The following is a 21,391-nucleotide window of genomic DNA, read 5'->3' as shown; positions in this document are numbered from 1 at the left end:
GGTCGTTTTTTTTTTTTTTTTTTTTTTTTGTCTTGTTTTCAATTCACTGCTTGCAAGTAATGTATTTATTAAAGAGTGAAAGCATTAAGTAAATTCACGAGTCAAGACCAGCTGAGATTCAAGAGCAGCGTGTTGTGACTGACAACAGTGAAAGGAAAAGCAAATGTTAAGGGGAGAGGGAGAAAAAAGAAAAATTTAGGGTTATACACATTAGCACCACTTTTACAAAACCACTCAAGAGGATGGCTGTCACCTTCTCAGAAAAAAAAATCTATCAATACAAAATGGTAGTAGCCTTTCTCTTCTAAATCTTTAGGTTAAAACTATTCTTTAATTAAAGCTGTTTTCCTAAGTATGATGGGGAATGAAATGTTACAGACTATATTAAAATATCTAACATGTCACTCTAAGTCCTTCCAATCATATATAACAAAGGCAACAGTAACAGCAGACATCTCCCAGAACCTCTTCTCACCAACCTCCTGGAGTAAATGAATGCCTGATACAGAAAATCTGGACTTTTCCTATCATTAGACTACCTGCTTTGGGAGTGACTCTATAGAAAGGGTTATATTCAGTATGGACCCCTTTCCTACCCTGCCACCTCCCGTGCAAAATTAAGAAATAAAAACAGGTTTTATAATCACTTGTCAAAAATCAGTTTAAGGGTGATAGGCAACCAAAGCGGGCATATCAGAATGCCTTACAACACAGTGGAACAAAGCAGACTTGTCTACCACTGGAATGATCACCTGCCTGCAGAGAGCAATCCATTCCCCCTGTTTAGGGTTGTGATTTTGCCAGTTCTTCTTCCCATGGATGCTATTTATAACAGTAAGCTGGCACAAGTAATTTACAGTTCAAACAGGGGATGCAGACAGAACAAGGGCAATGAGCACTAAATTCACCTCTGAAATCATTAACTACTAGAAAAAAATTTTAGTCACACTAATAATGACTAAAATCTTTATTTTCAAGTAAAATAAATTATTTGGGTTTAATTACAATCTCACAGAACCAAAAATAAAATTAAAAAAAAATTTTTAAGTCTGATTTACAATGACCAAAGATAGAGCACAGTGGTAGGCTATCTATAATTTAAATATACATGGAAGAATTGCAGTAAAATCTAATTTTAAGTTAACTAATAAGGCAACTGAATTTTGTACAAGGATGGCAAGCAAAAAAGTTTGTTTCCCACATGATTCTTAAAGAGTTCCCACAAACCAGCTAATCTGTTATACTCTGGCAATGGGGCATGTTCTTTGGAAAGGAAATTCTTCAAATTTTGGTTAAACTATAGAGCTGATCTGAAAACCTCAATTTTTTTTCACCCAGATTACCTCAGCTGGCCTTTATTTTTTCTATGTCTAAACTTAAATGTATAGACAAAATGTTACACTTTTAACCTTTGTTCCTCTCTATTATGTGGGAAACAACAATATAAATTTTAAATGGGAAGATCTTTGAAAGAAAGAAATGTTTATTTTAAACAGTACCAATATGCTGAAAACATTCCAGCAATTAAAAATAAAAAACCTTCATTATTAACTGCTTCAGTCATTCCTCAAAATTTTTATTTGTTAATTAAATAACAAGTAGAAAGCTTTCCCAAGGACTTCTCTCTGCCCCATGAATCTGTATACCATTACAGTAACAATGATCAAGTTGGCAATGGCATCAAGTATATTATAGGAGCCTTCCAAAACAGATAAAAATTTACCTCACTGTATGGGGTTTACTCTGTTAAAACAAAAAAACATAGTATCATAAGAGAAAACTGTACTCAAGATTTATCAATAAGTGAATGAATATTAATTCCACACTGATTTTTTTTTAGTTGACAGCCGCATTCAATTTACAACCATTTAGCTAGCCCATTTTCAACAGTGACAAAAATGATGTCTCTTGAGTGGATTGTAAGCTTTGCTGATTGTGTATTAAAGACTCTATAAGCAAGAACCAAATGCTACTAGGTGAACCCATGCAAACAAGTAGTAAAAATTCCCAAAATAAAAAAATCTATAGCTTACTACAGATGACACAATGAAGACTAGAGAGAAAAGCCATATAGTAATGCTACACCATTCAGCTCCAAGAAGCACATTATTTATAGTGCAGTCCACATATGGTCACTGCTAAATGTCAAATCAGCAGTCTTATAGAGTTACAGTTTGGAACTAGTGGAGTCCACAGATCTAAACAGATAGGCAACATGACAAACAACCAATTATACATATACTTCTAAATACCTAGATAAGCAACTAAATATCAGCAACTGGAGTATGAGAACTTACACTAATTTTTTAAACCTACCCTATCAACCTATGAAGACAACTATGAAGACAGAATTTTATTAGTCAGTCAGTACAGCAGAGACCAACTAACAGCTGACAGATAGGTGCACTTCCAAGTGCAACAATAACAACATATTTGGAGTCTGATGCAAGTAGTCTGCCTTCTGTGTAGCTTAATATCATTCATTATCCCATCAGTTTTCTCACCTTCTATGATGAAGGTCATAAAGGACCATATATCCGAAATCACACCAACCAATTCTATAATGCAATCCTAGACAGGCCTATGACTTTACAACAAATTGTGTTTGTTTTCTAAATATTTTGTCTTTATGTGGAGGTCATAATTACAATGGCTGGGACCTAACAATCTCATAAAGCAATAATGACTTTTAAATTTTAAAAGTTTTTTGTAATAAGTATAAAATATCAATCCTTTCTACCTTCTCTTTAATTTAGATAATCAAGCTGTCCAGTAATTCTTTCATAATTTTATTAGAAAGGTGTTTTATTCTTGACCAGAAATTTCACTGAAAGATATCTGGTTGGTTGAAATGAAGAAGGGAAAATAAAATATTATAGAAAATATTAAATATTTTACAAATGCTGGATTTTGATGTGTTTTCAATATTTGCCTATAGAATTGGAAGTACTTGTATCATCTCTCTAACAAACCTAGGTTTCAGAAGTTCACTAAATGCATAATACATTGTTGCATTTTTAAATCTCATTTCTCATCTTGCTGGTTTACATCAATTTTACCCTATCACAAAACAAAAAGACCTTCATCCTATACTCACAATAACCTTTCACACAGGCATGTTCTTGGCCCAAACCTGTGCAGACTTCCATGGTTACCAGCTGCTGCAGATTACCTTTGTTTAAAAAAAAAAAATGACTAGACCTTTAGCTCCTGCAATGATCTGTAGACTCCCAAAGCTGCATATTTCCAGCCACTTTTGAGTTGCATGCTGTAGCAAAACAGTCAGCACCTCTCAGTAGATATTGCTGCAGAGAAAGATTTTGATCCAGCAGACTCTGTGTTAGAAGTAACAACATTTTCCCCTAAGAACAAAACAGCTCAAGAGAGCCAGCCAGCCATATAACCCAATATATACTTATTCTGTATATAAGGGCATTCATTCTGTAAGTGATAGAGAACTTTTGTTGTTTGGGAAGGAAAAGGAGGAGGGAACACTCTGTATATTGTAACAGTTTCTTTTAAAATTTAGATTGTCTTCCCAAATGATTAGATAGCAGAAATAAAATCCCTCCTATCTTGTGTCCTACCTCTGTTTAACTCCTTCTACTATTACCTAAAGTACTACATCACAAGTAACACATATTTATGTGCTTCAGGAATAAATTTTCATTAGAAATATAATCTATTAATGTAACATACATTTCTGAGCATACATGTATTAAAAAGTAAAATTTCCAGTCTGAGTACTATACTATATACTATTTTTAAGTGGAAAAGATAAACTATTTAATAAATAAGGCATATATTCATTGATATTACTCTACAATGTTCAATTAGACTATCTTCTGAAATGGTCTCCCTATGACATATGGTGGGAAAAAATCCTGGACATTTTGAGAGGTACAACATGAGTCTCACATGCCACAGGAATGAGTTTTCTAGAAATATTAAATTGTAGCCTTCAAAGAAGGCTTTAAAAATGTGAAATATCATGTAATTTAGTGTTTTTAAAAAATATTTGTTGAATACAGTGATAATGAATGTTATACTGCAAATTCAGTCTAATTAAATTTCTGTTACTGTCAAATTAGAGTATTCATAGAATTACAGCTAGTTTAAGAATATTATCAACTATGTACCTTATAGAATGTTACTGGGACTTGTTTTTGATGGTTCTCTGTCCTTAAACTTTGACAGCACCTCCCCCCCCCGCAATATTTATATTAAGATAGAAAAAAAACTAAATTATTTTCCAGTACAAGATACTGATCTAGCCTAAAGGTTTCATTTTAAAACTCAGCCTTGGGCTAATTCCCAAGATTATATGGAATAGAGTATAAATTTCAGTGGTTTTTATCTTAGCACAGTGGGCTTGGCATTTTATCCTTATGTCAAAACACAAGACTGGACTTTCACACAACATCAGATGCGAATTCTCCCTCTGCAGCATTATCACATGCGCCATCAGTTACTGCCATGCCTGAGTCTAGCATCATGCCGCACATTAAGACAGAAGGTACTATATGCAGTGTTCACTGGACCAGAAGGACAGAAATAAGAAGGGGAGGTGGGGGAGAAAGAAACCCTAGAGAAGAAATTAAAAAAAGGCAGACCGTGCAATACAAACCAGATCATGGCTGCTTAGCTAATATGGGCCAACTGCTGTGGAAGAAAAATGTCGAACACCCCAAGTTGTGTAAATTTCTGTAAACATCTAAACACACACACAAACACACACAACACCAACCTAATTAGGAACATAAATATATGTTGATCCTTTACTATATTACAGTCTTGAAAATAAAAGCTAAAATTAAAATATCTGTGTTCTCTAAACTGCCTTATTTTCCTGAGGGAAAAGAAGCTAATGTTTCTTAATAGGGGCAGGTGGGTGGTGGCCCTCATTGTGAATGCTATAAAGATTAAGAATTCTTCCTGGAATTTTCGCCATTCAAGTTCTGCTAGTAACTTGCTGAAACCTTTAGTAACTATGTACACTTAAGCACAAATATTAAATGTTGACAATAATGACGTTTTGACATTTTAACAATAGACCATGTTATTTTAAGTAACAGGTTCTTTAAAGTGAAAATAATGTTAAAAATATAGAAGATATTTTAAAAATTAAGAGCCAGGGTAAACAAATCTTAATCTATTGTTTGGTATCTTTAATGTCCCAAACTAAGTAGTATGGACAGAAATAATCAATTTTTGACAAAAACTAGACATTTCTTAAACTACTGAGATCAAGTTTACCTTGTTTCACAATGGTCTGGTAATTAAAACTTATTACTCCTTAACCATTTCTAATGGAACATTTCATATGTGAGTATGTTGCCTAGGAAGGGTGACACTATTAAAGGATCAAAATACATTTTACTCCTTTATTTAATTTACAAAAACATTAACTTTAACTTGCTACCTTTAAGAGACTATCAGGATAGGCCAAAATTATATTTTTTTCATCAAAACTCTGATTTGTTTCTAGATTTTTTGGACTGTTTTCCCAACTTATTAGATTGCATCCCAAACTCTATTTGATTACTATAGAGCATGCAAGAAAACAGCTCTAAACTGCACTATCAATTATTAGTGAGTTTAACTTCATTCACATCAAATGTCACACGAACACTACCTAACTAACTGGCTAAGACACCAAATTAAGCACTGATCATCTTACCGATTCTATAGGCTTGTCAAGTGATGCTTGTTCAATTTCCAAGTGTCCTTCTTCATACTGATCAAAGTGATTACCCTGAAAAAAGAAGGCTACAGTTATTTTTTAAAAGCAATAAATTTCAAAATTATTAATAGCCTCACCACACTAGAAGTTATTTTTACATCACATTCTTTTCACTAGACAAAACTGTACCACAATTCAAGAGTTTTAAAAAATTTATAGAAACCTATTAGAAGTCTAGACCCAGTATTATGAATTCTTTTTCTCCTGACAAGTGTTAAAATTAAGTAAGGGGCTGGCACTCTGGCGCAGTGGGTTAACGCCCTGGCCTGCAGTGCCGGCATCCCATATGGGCGCCGGTTCTAGTCCCAGCTGCTCCTCTTCCGATCCAGCTCTCTGTTATGGCCTGGGAAAGCAGTAGAACATGGCCCAAGTGCTTTGAGCCCCAGCACCCACGTGGGAGACCTGGAAGAAGCTCCTGGCTTTGGATCGGTGCAGCTCCGGCCGTTGTGGCCATCTGTGGAGTGAACCAGAGGATGGAAGACCTCTCTCTCTGTCTCTACCTCTCTCTGTAACTCTTTCAAATAAATAAAATAAATCTTTAAAATATATTGTTAAATAAAACACTGTCAACCATTTCGGACTCAGTGTTTCTTAGACCGATTTTATTAAGACTATAGTATCTTAAAGGCCCATGCTTTCATAAAGAAAAATGTGTTAAATTTTTAATATTAAAAAAAGTCAGAAGAATGCAAGTAAATATTGTAATACTGACTAATGTTGATATCATTACTTTTAAGTAAAACTGCTATAGAATTAAACCAAATCATGAATTGCTACCTCTCAGGTTTGCAAGGAATTAAAAAACAATCTCTACATAGTTTCCAAATGCAATTATTCTTCAGGATGATTTGCCAAAAGAGATAAGCATGCATGGATAACGCCACATTTGATCATGATCAAGAAAGCTGTCACTGCAAGAGGCAAAAGAATTCAACTAACGATATGGGTGTAAATGTTAAGAAATCCTTTCCAACCAACAGTTTGCTCAGCTCTCCCAGCTCTATTAGAAAGAATAACTCATAATTCAACATTAAGTGAAACTATAAACTTTCTGGATCCCTTCTTATTACCAAGTATAAGGCATGAGGATTTGTGAGTACTGCATTTGACCTAAAGAGTAAAGATTTCAGGTTAGCCAAAACCAATTCACTATGTGGGATGATATGACAACTTGAATGTTAAAGTTTTTTTTTGCTTTTTCAAGGTAAAATTAAAATTCTAATTGAATAAATTAAATTTAATGGCAAGCTTCAAGATATAATTTGTACCGTAAAGATTGTATTTCTCTCATGAGACCATGAAGTCCTTAAGAACAAGAACTGAGGTTTGGGACTGGTGTTGAGGTGCAGTGGGTTAGGCTGCAGTTGGCAATGCATATTAGAGCAACAGTTCCATTACTGACTCTTCTACTTTTCTGATCCAGCTCCCTGCTAATGTGCCTGGTAAGCCAGAGGTGATGGCCCAAGTACTTGGGCCCCTGCCACCCATGTGACAGACCAGGCTGGAGTTTCTAGAACTTGGCTTTGGTCTGGCTCAGATATGGCTGTTGTAGCCATTTAAGGAGTGAACCAGCTGATGGAAAATATTCCCTTTCAAATACATAAATATTTTTCAAAAAAAAGAACTGAGACTTATTTATTTCTTACAACTTTAACATTAATGCAGCTAAATACTAGAGAACAATATGATGCTGAAAGTGGGTGGTAATCACAAATAGTTCAGGAGAGGGGTTGGCATGTGGTATAGTGGGTAAAGACACCGGCTTGCAATGCCAGCATCTTGTATGAGTGTTGGTTGGAGTCCCAGCTATTACATTTCTGATCCAGCGTCCTGCTAAAGTGCCTGGGAAAATAGCAGAGGATGGCCCAAGTGCTTGGGCCCCTGCACCCATGTGGGAGACCTAGAAGAACTTCCTGGCTCCTGGCTCCTCTTTCAAATAAATAAAATAAATCTTAAAAAAAAAAAAGAAAAAGAAAAAGAACACCTGAGAAACAGCCGGGCCGTCAAAGGTAGGCATGTCCAAAAAGTCACAAGTATCTGGAAGACATCACATTAAAGAAGCAATATGTGCCACTCTATTGCTACAAGTTCAGGAGAGGGGCCAGCCTGTGGTGTAGGGGTGTAAAGTCACCACCTGTGGCGCTGGCATCCCATATGGGTGCCAGTTCTACCCCGGGTGCTCCACTTCCCATCCAGCTCCCTAATGTGTCTGGGAATGCAGCAGAAGATACTCAAGTCCTCAGGCCCCTGCACCTTTGTAGGAGATTCAGATGAAGCTCCTGGCTTTGGCCTGGCCCAGCCCTGGCTGCTGTGGCCATTTGGGGAGTAAACCAGCAGACAGAAGATCTCTGTCTCTCCCCCTCTGTCTGTAATTCTGATTTTCAAATAAAAAACAAAAGAACAAATAAAATGGCTGAAAGAGTAAAATTTTATGTGTATACTACCACAATAAATGTAATAAAAATAAGATTGTAAAGTCTATCCAAAAGAAGAGTAACAAAAGTCAGAAGTAGGTTTTTTATTTTTTTAGATTTATTTATTTGAAAGAGTTAGAGAGATAGAGAGAGATCTTCCATCCACTGGTTCACTCCCCAAAAAATGGCCGGAACTGGGATGATTAGAAGCCAGGAGCCTGGAGCCTCCTTCAGGTCTCCCACGCAATGCAGGGGCCCAAGGATTTGGGTCATCTTCTACTGCTTCCCAGGCCATAGCAGAGAGCTGGATCCAGAAGAGAAGCAGCTGGGACTCAAACCAGCACCCATATGAGATGCTGGCACTGCAGTCGGCGGTCTTACCCACTATGCCACAGCACTGGCCCCAGGAATAGGTTTTCCAAAAACAAAAACTTTAAAAATTCCTTGTTTTCTTTCTTTTTTCTTTCCTTTTTCTTTTCTTTCTTTCTTTCTTTTTTTTTTTTTTTTTTTTTTTTTGAGAAGCAGAAAGACAAAAGGAGAACGAGGAAGGGAGGATGGGAAAGGGAGAGACAGACATATACAACACTCCCCCATCTGCTGGCTTACTCTTCAAATGCAATGACCTAGCCTAGGATGAGCTGACTCCAGAAGCTGAGAGTCCAAAACTTGATTTGGATCTCCAACATGGGTAGCAGGGGTCCAAGTATTTCAGCCACTTTCTGCTGCTTTCCCAGGTGCATAAGCAGGAAACTAGATTCAAAGCAGAGAACCTGGGACCTGAACTGGCAGATATGGGATGCCAGTGTCACAAATGGCAGCTCAACCTGCTCTGTCACAATGTTAGTGCACTATTTAAAATTTTAACAGCTGGGGAAGGAGTTTGATGCAGTGGCTAAGCTGCATTACGAGGTGTTCAAATCCTACTAAGAGAGTACCTGGGTTCTAGTCCTGGCTATGCTTTTTTGTTTTGTTTTGTTTTTAATATTTATTTATGTGAAAGTCAGAGTGCACAGAGAGAGAGGAGAGGCACAGAGAGAGAAGGCTCTGCTCTTGAATCCAGATTCCTGTTAATGCATGCCCTGCGAGGTAGCTCCAGTAACTGAGTCCCTGCCACTCACACAGGGGCTCTGTACTGAATAGCTCCTGGCTTTCTCCTAGCCCAACCCTGGCTGTTATGGGCATTTGCAGAGCAAACCAGCAGATGGAGGATCTCTCTCTCTTAACATTCTGCCTTTCAGAGAAGTGAAAATAAATATTTAGAAAACAAGATGCCACTTAGGACACCTGTGTCCCACCATTTCGTTCCCAGCAACCCCACTTCTTTTTAAGAATTATTTATTATTTGAAAGTCAGAGTTACACAGAGAGAGGAGAGGCAGAGAGAGAGAGAGAGAGGTCTTCCATCTGATGGTTCACTCCCCAATTGGCTGCAACGGCTGGAGCTGCGGCAATCCGAAGCCAGGAGCCAGGAGCTTCTTCCAGGTCTCCCATGCAGGTGCAGGAGCCCAAGGACTTGGGCCATCTTCCACTGCTTTCCCAAACCATAGCAGAGAGCTAGATTAGAAGTGGAGTAGCCGGGTCTTGAACCCAAGCCCATATGGCATGCCGCACTTCAGGCCAGGGCGTTAACCTGCTGCACCACACGCCGGCCTCACAATTCCACTTCTGATCAAGCTTCCCACTGGCACACCCTGGAAAAATGGCAGATAATTATTCAAGTGGTTGAGTCTCTGCCACCTACGTAGGACACCTGGTTTGGGTTCCTAACTCTTAGCCTCAGCTTGGCCCAGCCCTGGCTGTTGTGGGCACTCTGTGGGTGAACCAGCAGATGAAGGACCTTTGTCTCTCTGCCTTTCCAATAACATGGAAATTAACAACTTTTTTAAAACTGTGAAAAAAAATTTTTAAAAAGGTGTTAATTGTTGGGGCCAGTGCTGTGGCATAAAGGGTGAAGCCACCGCCTGCAGTGCTGGTATCCCATATGGACGCTGGTTGGAGTCCCAGCTGCTCCACTTCCGATCCAGCTCTCTGCTATGGCGTGGGAAAGCAGTGCACCCACGTAGGAGACCCAGAAGAAGCTCCTGGCTCCTGGCTTTGGACAGGCACAGCTCCAGCCGTTGAGGCCAATTACAGAATGAACCAGCAGATGGAAGACCTCTCTTTCTCTCTGCCTCTCCTTCCCTCTCTGTGTAACACTGCATTACAAATAAATGTTTTTTTAAAAAGGTGTTAACTGCAAAGTATTTCTAAATTCCCAATTAACACCCCAATACTTAGATTAATTCAAACCTCACAACACTGCAGAACACTTATATACAGCCAAATCTCTTAATTCTTTTGCCTACAACTCTGTATTCTTTTTTAATTATTTATTTATTTGAAAGGCAGAAAGAGAGAGAGAGAAAGTCTTCCATCGGCTGGTTCATTCCCCAGATGGCAGAGCTGGGCCAATCCAAAGACAAGAGCCTTCTTCTGGGTCTCCCACACGGGTGCAGCAGCCTAAGGCCTTGGGTCATCTTATACTGCTTTCCTAGGCCATAGCAAAGAGCTGGAACTGAAGTACAGCAGCCAGTACATGAACTGGCACCCATATAGGATGCCGGCACTGCAGGTGGTGGTTTTACTGGGTACGCCACAGTGCTGGCCCCATATAGCTCTATATAATTTAATAAAAATAACCATCCTACCAACAACTATGTGCTACTTTAAAAGTATTTAAACCTTTAGAGTATTTAATGCAAGACAACTATAAAAAGTTTTAAGCAAAAAAGAATTACTCCAAAAAGTGTCCCCAATAAAGATAATAAAAGCACACAGAATCTAGAGAATTACCAATTACACAAAAAAGAAAGTGATCATCTATGAAAAGTCATTCCAGTTCATTTTTGCTGCATGAAACATTACTCAAGTTTTCCAAACAGATGTTGAATGATTAGCAAAATCTTTTATAATCTTAGACTTAATGTTGTTTTTAGAAAGTCCACTTCAGGCCGGCGCTGTGACTTAACAGGCTAATCCTCCGCCTTGCGGCGCCGGCACACCAGGTTCTAGTCCCGGTTGGGGTGCCGGATTCTATCCCGGTGGCCCCTCTTCCAGGCCAGCTCTCTGCTATGGCCCGGGAAGGCAGTGGAGGATGGCCCAAGTGCTTGGGCCCTGCACCTCATGGGGAGACCAGGAGAAGTACCTGGCTCCTGGCTTCAGATCAGCGAGATGCGCTAGCTGCAGCGGCCATTGGAGGGTGAACCAACGGCAAAAAGGAAGACCTTTCTCTCTGTCTCTCTCACTATCCACTCTGCCTGTCAAAAAAAAAAAAAGAAAAGTCCACTTCAGATTAAACTGTCAGCAAAAAAGTTCCACATGAGACCCTTAATAAATTTCTAAATACAACTAGCTAAATTTTCATTTTTTTTAAAGATTTATTTATTTATTTGAAAGTCAGAGTTACACACAGAGAGAAGGGGGGGAGAGTGAGAAAGAGAGTGACAGTGAGAGAGAGAGAGAGAGAGAGAGAGAGAAAGAGGTGCCTCCTATCCATTGGTTCACTCCCCAGTTGGCCTCAACGGCTGGAGCTGTGCCTATGTGAAGCCAGGAGCCACGAGTCCAGACCCTAGCAGAGAGCTACGTCACAGTGCCAGCCCCTAGCTACATTTTCAAATCATTCTGGATGTATCAAACACAATACAACTCAGGATTAACTACAATCTGAGTCCATAAAATGATCCACATATTTATAAATACTTTTTTTGAAAGATTTATTTATTGGGGCCAGTGCTATGGCCTGGGAAAGCAGCAGAAGGTGGCCCAGGTCCTTGGGCCCCTGCACCCACATGGGAGACCCGGAAGAAGCACCTGGCTCCTGGCTTCGGATCAGCTTAGCTCCAGCCTTTGCAGCCGTTTGGGGAGTGAACCAACGGAAGGAAGACCTCTCTCCCCCGCCCCTTTAACTCTACCTCTCAAATAAATAAATAAAAGAAGTGCTTGCGCATGTTCTCTCTCTCTCAAATAAATACATTAAAAATTTTTTAAAATGGATTTCAAATGGGGCTTTTTTGGGGGTGCAAAAAAATAAACTTATCTTTAATTCTATTTTTCTACATACTTTTCAAAATATCATTATATGTGTATTTTTAAAAGACTTATTTATTATTTATTTGAAAGGCAGAATTAGAGAAACAAAGGCAGAAAGAGGTCTTCCATCCACTGGTTCACTCCCCAAATAACCACAATGGCTGGAGCTGGGCCAATCCAAAGCCAGGAGCCAGAGTTTCTTCTGGGTCTTCCACGTGGGTGCAGAGGCCCAAGGACTTGGGCCACCTTCTACTGCTTTCTTAGGTCATAGCAGAGAGCTGGATTAGAAGTGGAACAGCTGGGACTCAAAATGGTGCCCATATAGGATACTGGGGCTACAGGTCAAGGCTTTAACCTACAGGGCCAGCCCCAATACTATTATATCTGGTAGCCATTAGGCTAGCACTCCACTGGTTTCTTCTGAAATGCATTACTGGATAAGATCATTCTAAAGCAATTTTTTTTTCTACAGGAATAATGTTAAATTTCAGATCTAAAGGCTGTTATGTCAAATGAGGAAAATGCCTAACACTACTGCTACAACAAAAATATACAATTTACAGGCCGGCGCCGTGGCTCAACAGGCTAATCCTCCGCCTTGAGGTACCGGCACACCGGGTTCTAGTCCCAGTCAGGGCGCCAGATTCTGTCCCGGTTGCCCCTCTTCCAGGCCAGCTCTCTGCTATGGCCCAGGAGTGCAGTGGAGGATGGCCCAGGTGCTTGGGCCCTGCACCCCATGGGAGACCAGGAGAAGCACCTGGCTCCTGCCTTCGGATCAGCACAGTGTGCCGGCCACAGCGCGCCAGCCGCGGCGGTCATTGGAGGGTGAACCAACGGCAAAGGAAGATCTTTCTCTCTGTCTTTCTCTCTCTCACTGTCCACTCTGCCTGTCAAAAAAATATATATATATATACAATTTACAAGTCAATGTGCTTGCTTTAAAATATCAACATAAAATTAAAATACAGCACTTATAATAAATTGAAATATTATTAAACCAGGTTCAATATTAATATGATAATTATAACACTAATATTAAAATGTCAGAAGAGGAAAACAGAAAAATATGTGAATAAAGTAGGGACTTCAGTTAATGTATCAACATTAGCTCATTAATATGGCAACAAATGTACCATAGTAGGGAAACTGGGTACAGGGTATAAGGTAAATGGGAACTCTGTAGTGCTGTAAAAATGTTTCTGTAAATCTAACACCACCTTAAAACAAAAGAATTAGGTAGAAAAGGTTTTGGAAGGGTTGGTACTACTCCAACACATAAACACACGCACACCTCATATATAGTACAATACTCATACAGTTTTATAAAATATCTTCAGAAATCTTATCCTAACAAGCTTGTAAGATACTCAATGCAGGATCTGCCAATCACTTGCTGAATTTAAGGGAATGTTTATCTTCCTTATTTTACATATTAGAAACCTGATACAGATTAAGTCATAAATTTACAAAATCTGCTTTTTTCTTTTTAAATATTTACTTGCTTATTTGAAAGGGAGAGTTACAGAAAGAGAGGGAGAGAAGAGACAGAGAGAAGTCTTACATCAGCTGGCTCGCTCCCCTAAAAGGTCACAATGGCTAAGACTGGGCCAGGCCAAAGGCAGGAACCAGGAACTCCATCTGGGTCTCCCACAGATGGCAGGGGCCCAAGCACTGGGCCACATTCCACTGCTTTCCCAGGCCCACTAGCAGAGAGCTGGATTGGAAGTGGAGCATACTGGATGCCAGTGTTGCAGGCAGAGGCTTAATTCACCGTGCCATAACACTGATCCCAGGATTCTGATTCTTAATGCCATATTCCCATCACTGTATTACACTATCAAAACCCAATTTTTTTTTTTTTTTTTTTTTGACAGGCAGAGTGGACAGTGAGAGAGAGACAGAGAGAAAGGTCTTCCTTTTGCCGTTGGTTCACCCTCCAATGGCCGCCGCGGTAGGCGCGCTGCGGCCAGTGCACCGCGCTGATCCGATGGCAGGAGCCAGGTGCTTCTCCTGGTCTCCCATGGGGTGCAGGGCCCAAGGACTTGGGCCATCCTCCACTGCACTCCCTGGCCACAGCAGAGAGCTGGCCTGGAAGAGGGGCAACCGGGACAGGATCGGTGCCCCGACCGGGACTAGAACCTGGTGTGCCGGCGCCGCAAGGCGGAGGATTAGCCTAGTGAGCCGCGGCGCCGGCCAAAACCCAATTTTTTTTAAATAACAAAAACTCTATCTCCATAATTTCAAAACAATATTCTCTATAAAAAGCAGAGTTAGTCAAGATCTTCTAGTTATCATAAAAGACAAAGAGTAAGGAACTATTAGAGATGGAGGAGACAAAGGAGAAATAACTAAATGCAATCAATGTAGGATCCTGTAGAGGATCCTAGAACAGAGAAAGGATATTATTGGAAAAACTGAAAAAAAATGCAAAGAACAGGGGGACAAGCATTGTGGCTCAACAGTTTAAGCTGCTGCTTAGGTCACCTGCATCTCATCCTGAGTGCCAATATGAGTCCAGCTCCCTGCCAAAGAACTTGAGAAGGCAGTGAAAAATGACCCAAATATTTTGGCCCATGCTATCCATCAAGGAGACCTGGATAGAGTTCCTGGCTCCTATGGCCAGGCCCAGTCCCAGGTATTGCAGTCATCTGGGGAATGAGCCAGCAGATGGAAGACCTCCCCCTCTCTCCCTCTCTCTGTCACTCTGCCTTTTAAATATATATAAATGGCCACAACAGTCAGAACTGGGCCATGCCAAAGCCAGGATCCATGAACCCCATCCTGGTCTCTCACATGGGTGGCAGGGGCCCAAGTTTTTCAGCCATCTTCCATTGTCTTCCCAGGTACATCAGCCAGAAGTCAGATTAGAAGCAAAGTAGCTGGGACTTGAACCAGCAGTTCAATATGGGATGCTGGCATTGCAAGCAGTGGCTTAACCAATCACCACAATCATGACCCTAAATAAATCTTTAAAAAATAAAAATAAAAAGGTCCATGGTTTAGCTAATAATATCATACCATTGTTAATTTTCTAGTTTTTTTGTTTAAAAAAGATTTATTTATTTGAAAGGCAGAGTTAGAAAGAGATCTTCCATCTACTGGTTCACTCCCCAAATGGCCTCAACAGCCAGGGCCTGGAGCCTGGAACTCCATCCAGGTCTCCCACATGGGTGCAGGGGCCCAAGCACTTGGGCCATCCTTCGCTGCCTTTCCCAGGCCATTAGCAGGGAGTTGGATCAGAAATAGAGCAGCCAGGACACAAACAGGTGTCCATTTGGGATGCCAGCATCACAGGCAGCAGCTTTACCTTCTATACCACAATGCCAGCCCCAAAAAGTTTATTTTTCACTCAGGATCCAGTTGTCCCTTTGAACATTATGCTTTTTAAAAAAACAAAACAAACAACAATAACAACAACAACAACAAAAAAAACACCACACACACACATAAGAAGAGGAGGTAGGAAGGAAAATGTGATTTCAGGTCCTCCAGGACACATGCTATAGTAGTAATAATGTCGGTGGTGGTGGGGATGATAATAAATATTTTATTTCCTGCCTCCCTGCCTCCAGTTCTTAAAAATAAAAATAACTAAAAAATTTATCTGAAAGGTAGGGAAACATACACACACACACACACACATATCTTCTATTAGTTAGTTCAATCCCCAGTGGCCAGGGTTGGGCCAGAGTGAAGCCAGGAGCCTGGAACTCAACCTGGGACTCCCACATAGGTAGCAGGGACCTGAGTGCTTGAGCCATTACTGGCTGCCTCCCTGCAAGATGAGCACTGACAGGAAGTTGGATCAGAAGTGGAACAGCTAGGAAGTGAACCAGATACTCCAGTATGGGACAAGGTATCCCAACTGGCAACTTAAGCACCATGCTAAATGCCTGTCTCCCTGTATTTTTTTTCTTTCATGCTGATAAATCTAGCTTTATTAGAAGCATTCCTTCCCAGTATAGCATCTGATTACCTGAAGGCCTCAACAGGATTTGAAGAGGACTATTTTTTTGCTGCTTCACCTCATTTTCACAATCTCTCTTAGATCTCTCAAATTCCCTTACAGTGAGATGATCACACAGTGCATCATAAAAACCAGGGCACTCTGAGAGTAAAAAGTGGGGCTAACAGCAAGTATTCTTGGACTAAAGGCATAAACCAGAATACACTGTCACCATGGTAAAATTCTTATGTTAGAGTATTCCTACAATTTAGTTTTAATGCTGATTGCTTAGAGTACTTATTCCATTGTCAAAATCAATTCTTCCTTTCTAAATACTATCTACTTAGGGCCGGTGCTATAGCGCAGCGGGTTAATGCCCTGGCCTGAAGTGCCGGCATCCCATATGGGTGCTGGTTCGAGACCCAGCTGCTCTACTTCCAATCCAGCTCTCTGCTATGGCCTGGGAAAGCAGTAGAAGATGGCCCAAGTCCTTGGGCCCCTGCACCCGCGTGGGAGACCTGGAAGAAGCTCCTGGCTCCTGGCTTCAGATCGGCTTAGCTCACGCTCTCTCTCTCTCTCTGCCTCTCCTCTCTCTGTGTAACTCTGACTTTCAAACAAACAAATAAATCTTTAAAAAAAAAAAAAACACATTTACTTTCAGAATTGAAATATAGCTTTTTATTTATACTGACCAGAAACTTAAGTTCAGGGGGCCAGAATTGTGGCAAAGCAGGTAAAGCCACCACCATCCCATACGGGCACTGGTTCCGAGTCTGGGATGCTTCACTTCTGATCCAACTCCCTGCTGATGTGCCTGGGAAAGGCAGTGGAAGATGGCCCAAGTGCTTGGCCCCTGTCACCCATGTGGGAGACAGAAGTTCCTCCCTTCGGCCTGGCCCAGTCCTGGCCTTTGTGGCCATCTGAGGAGTGAACCAGCAGACAGAAGATCTCTGTCTCTACCTCTCTAACTCTTTCAAATAAATAAATAAATTTTTAAACAAAACAAGTTCAGAAGAATCAGACTGGAAGCAGTTTCAGTTTCCAAAAAAAAAGGGGGGGAGGGGGTGACAGGTACTGTAACACAGGAGGTTAAACCACCGCTGCCTGTAGGGCTGGCATCCCACATGGGCGCGCGTTAGAGTCCCAAATGCTGCATTTCCAATCCACCTTCCTGCTAATGTGCCTGGGAAAGCAGCAGAAGATGGCCCAAATCCTTGGGCCCCTGCCACCCACATAGGAGACCCAGTTAGAGCTCTTGGCTCCTGGCTTGAGCCAGCCCAGCCCCAGCTGTTGTGACCGTTTGGGGAGTGAACCAGCAGATGGAAGAGCTCTCTCCTCTCAGTATCTCTGCCTTTCAAATAAATAGATCTTTAAAAAAAAAAAAAAAAGGTTAAAATATTTAAAATGCACATGCACATTCACTCAAGTGATTTTCCCTCAACTGTCTACTCTGTCTCAAAGCTTCAACTCTATCTTGGATGACCTACCCTACAAGTCATTAAAATACACAGCAGCTCTAGTTCCCTTACGGTCATGGATTCTCCTTCCAGACACAGGAGAAATCTGGAAACTTCTCTATTACAAATATAACTGTAGTTATCATTTAAATATAGACAGAGATTGCCCTAAAATTATCTATAGGACCCAGAATCTCAAATAGCAAAACACAATACTGAAATTCTAAAGTCTATTATCTTGCCTCTTCCTATAACTATTAAAATTTAACATAATTTCTTTCTAAAAGTTTTTAATGGAAAATATTACTCAGAGTTGGTGGATCAAACGTTTCTGATAAATAATCAAATAAATTATTAACAAATAGATTACATAAATTTTAAATCCTGTCTAACTTTTCCCATCTAGGCTAGCTCCAAATTAAAGTACTTTTAGACTAAGCCAAACTTAAAGTACTTCTATCATTAGCATGGTATTATACCACTCATACTAGGCCTACCTTTTAATACCTATCTTGGGCTATTAAGCTCCATTTTATAGACACTCCTGTCTTGCTTTTCTCAAGAACTTCACAACTAAAATTTTTTTTTTTTTTTTTTTTTTTTTTTGGACAGGCAGAGTGGATAGTGAGAGAGAGAAACAGAGAGAAAGGTCTTCCTTTTTTGCCGTTGGTTCACCCTCCAATGGCCGCTGCGGCCGGCGCTTCGCGCTGATCCAAAGCCAGGAGCCAGGTGCTTCTCTTGTCTTCCATGCGGGTGCAGGGCCCAAGGACTTGGGCCATCCTCCACTGCCTTCCCGGGCCATAGCAGAGAGCTGGCCTGGAAGAGGGGCAACCGGGATAGAATCCAGCGCCCCAACCGGGACTAGAACCCGGTGTGCCGGCGCCGCAAGGTGGAGGATTAGCCTGTTAAGCCACGGCGCCGGCCATTCACAACTAAAATTTATCTTATGTGCTGTGGGTACCATTATTCCATTAGACTAATATCACTAAGCAGATATAATAACTGTAGCCCTTTCTCACAACTCAAGTAAAATATTTGTTTATAATTAGGAATTTCTAAATTCAAAATGTATAATGATTTCATCTGCCATGGAGTAATACAATATGTTTAGCAGACAGAACCATACAGGATAGCTTCATATTCCATCTAAGAACAAAACCAGTCCTTCCCTGTCACACCAGATAAATAACTGGAAAACTTCATCTCTGACCACTTTTCCCCTTGCTCCAAATATTCTAGTTTTAGCCTAAGCAATGGAACAAAGAAAATGTCCCAGAATGAAAAATTTATACAAAAAGAAATGGATATTTTGGGGTTTACTGGTGTCATTTTACCAGCATACTTATGATTTATTTCAAAATTAGCAAGTAAAGCCGGCACCGCGGCTCACTAGGCTAATCCTCCGCCTTGCGGTGCCGGCACACCGGGTTCTAGTCCCAGTCGGGGCACCGATCCTGTCCCGGTTGCCCCTCTTCCAGGCCAGCTCTCTGCTGTGGCCAGGGAGTGCAGTGGAGGATGGCCCAAGTCCTTGGGCCCTGCACCCCATGGGAGACCCGGAGAAGCACCTGGCTCCTGCCATCGGATCAGCGCGGTGCGCCGGCCGCAGCGCGCTACCGCGGTGGCCATTGGAGGGTGAACCAACGGCAAAAGGAAGACCTTTCTCTCTGTCTCTCTCTCACTGTCCACTCTGCCTGTCAAAAAAAAAAAAAAGCAAGTAAACAGAAACAGCATTGTTGTCAATTCCTCATAAACTCCAATTCTTCACTGTTATTTTCATAATAATAGTCTGATGTACAACAATTTCTAGAGTATTATTATGAAAAATCAAAGCTCTCTGACGTCAGAGAAGCCAGAAATCAAATCCTACTCTACATTTGCTAGCTGTATAACCTTGGGCAAATTACCAAAGCTCTCTCTAGGCTTGTTTCTTCAGCTATAAATCCAAATACACTATAGTTTCACCACAAAGATTGTCAGATTTAAAGTAATACAGAATAATGAATATTAAAACACTGCTTAAGACAGTCAACAACTAGAAGAATAAACTTCACTTCTTAAATAAACTTAATTATGTAAACTGGTAGGAAAGATAGTTGGCTAGAAATCTCAACAAACAGCTAAGAACATGAAAACATACTACACTGGGTCAAGGGTACGAGTATATCACATACTCATCTAAAAATACATGTACACCTGTTCGACAGATCAAATTTTCTGGATAATCTGATTAGGACAAGAAATGACTAGCTCCTTAAAAAACCTCTACACTGAAAATTACTTTTTAAAACTCCCACAGCAAACGGCCGGTGCCGTGGCTCAATAGGCTAGCTAATCCTCTGCCTGTGGTGCCGGCACCCCGGGTTCTAGTCCTGGTTGGGTGCCGGATTCCGTCCCGGTTGCTCCTATTCCAGTCCAGCTCTCTGCTGTGGCCAGGGAGGGAAGTGGAGGATGGCCCATGGCCCAAGTGCTTGGGCACCTGCACCCGCGTGGGGGACCAGGAGGAAGCACCTGGCTCCTGGCTTCAGATTGACGCAGTGCACTGGCCGTAGCGGCCATTTGGGGGGTGAACTAATGGAAGGAAGACCTTTCTCTCTGTCTCTGTCTCACTGTCTAACTCTGCCTGTCCAAAAAAAAAAAAACCAAACAAACAAACAAAACAAAAAAAACCAACTCCCACAGCAATCAACATTTTTCCACAAATGCATGTAAAATACAGCAAACAACTCTTGAGACATTCAAAATGCCAGGGAAATAATGGTTAATAATCCCCCTGGGGGCCGGCACTGTGGCATAGTAGGTTAAGCCTTTGCCTGCAGCACAGGCATCCCATATGGACACAGGTTCAAGTCCCAACTGCTCCACTTCCAATACAGCTCCCTGCAAGCGGCCTGGTGGGAGACCTGGAAAAAGCTCCTAGCTCCTGGCTTTGAATCAGCCCAGCTCTGGCCATTGCAGTCTTTTGGGGAGTGACCCAGTGGATGGAAGACCTCTGTCTCTGTCTCTCCATCTTTCTGTCTGTAACCCTACCTTTCAAGTAAATCTTTATAGTATTTTTTTTTTATTTATTTATTTTGACAGGCAGAGTGGATAGTGAGAGACAGAGAGAAAGGTCTTCCTTTTTGCCGTTGGTTCACCCTCCAATGGCCGCTGCGGCCAGCGCATCTCGCTGATCCGAAGCCAGGAGCCAGGTGCTTCCCCCGGTCTCCCATGTGGGTGCAGGGCCCAAGCACTTGGGTCATCCTCCACTGCCTTCCCGGGCCATAGCAGAGAGCTGGCCTGGAAGAGGGGCCACTGGGATAGAATCCGGCGCCCCAACCAGGACTAGAACCCGGTGTGCCGGCGCCGCAAGGCGGAGGATTAGCCTGTTAAGCCACGGCACCGGCCTCAAATAAATCTTTAAAAAAAAAAAAAAAATCCTCTGGAACCCATAGGGCTGGTGTATTATTTCTTTAACCACTAGCTGATATCATATATGATATAACAGATCCCCATCTATTCAAATGTTTTGAGAAAAATTGTACACTAATCCATAGAAAAGCATACACAAAAGGAAACTTAAATAAAAGGTAATCATTGTAATTATATACAATAAAGTGAGAGCATTACTATTAAGAATACAACATTCATATATGGATGTCCCTCAACTCCCTTTATAGGATATCTCAGAAACTAACTTACAACCTAGATAATCCATAACATAGCAGGGAGTAAAATCCCAAAGTCTGGATATTCTTCTCAGACTCTACGAATCCTCTCCTTCTGTC

At 41.1% G+C, this 21,391-nt stretch overlaps 1 protein-coding gene across 4 annotated transcripts in view; it reads right to left on the bottom strand.

Moving 5' to 3' along the window:
* The window catches only part of GPATCH8 (G-patch domain containing 8), a 104,176-nt gene that overhangs the window by 68,251 nt on the left and 14,534 nt on the right, over positions 1-21,391 (bottom strand). For 2 of the 4 annotated variants that reach the window (XM_062215625.1, XM_062215623.1), the window contains exon 1: positions 5,681-5,761. Coding sequence is in view for 1 of the 4 variants with exons in the window: in XM_062215622.1 (XP_062071606.1) it covers positions 5,681-5,755 (75 nt within the window). In the remaining 3 variants the exon portion in view is untranslated. Of the gene's footprint in view, positions 1-4,627; positions 4,663-5,680; positions 5,762-21,391 lie in introns of those variants that run through there. The other 2 variants (XM_062215624.1, XM_062215622.1) reach the window with 2 other exon arrangements.

This window comes from Lepus europaeus, chromosome 18 (assembly GCF_033115175.1).
Source record: "Lepus europaeus isolate LE1 chromosome 18, mLepTim1.pri, whole genome shotgun sequence".
Taxonomy (NCBI): Eukaryota; Metazoa; Chordata; class Mammalia; order Lagomorpha; family Leporidae; genus Lepus; species Lepus europaeus.
The sequence above is the reverse complement of the archived record's forward strand: the minus strand, read 5'-3'. Positions and strand labels throughout refer to the sequence as shown.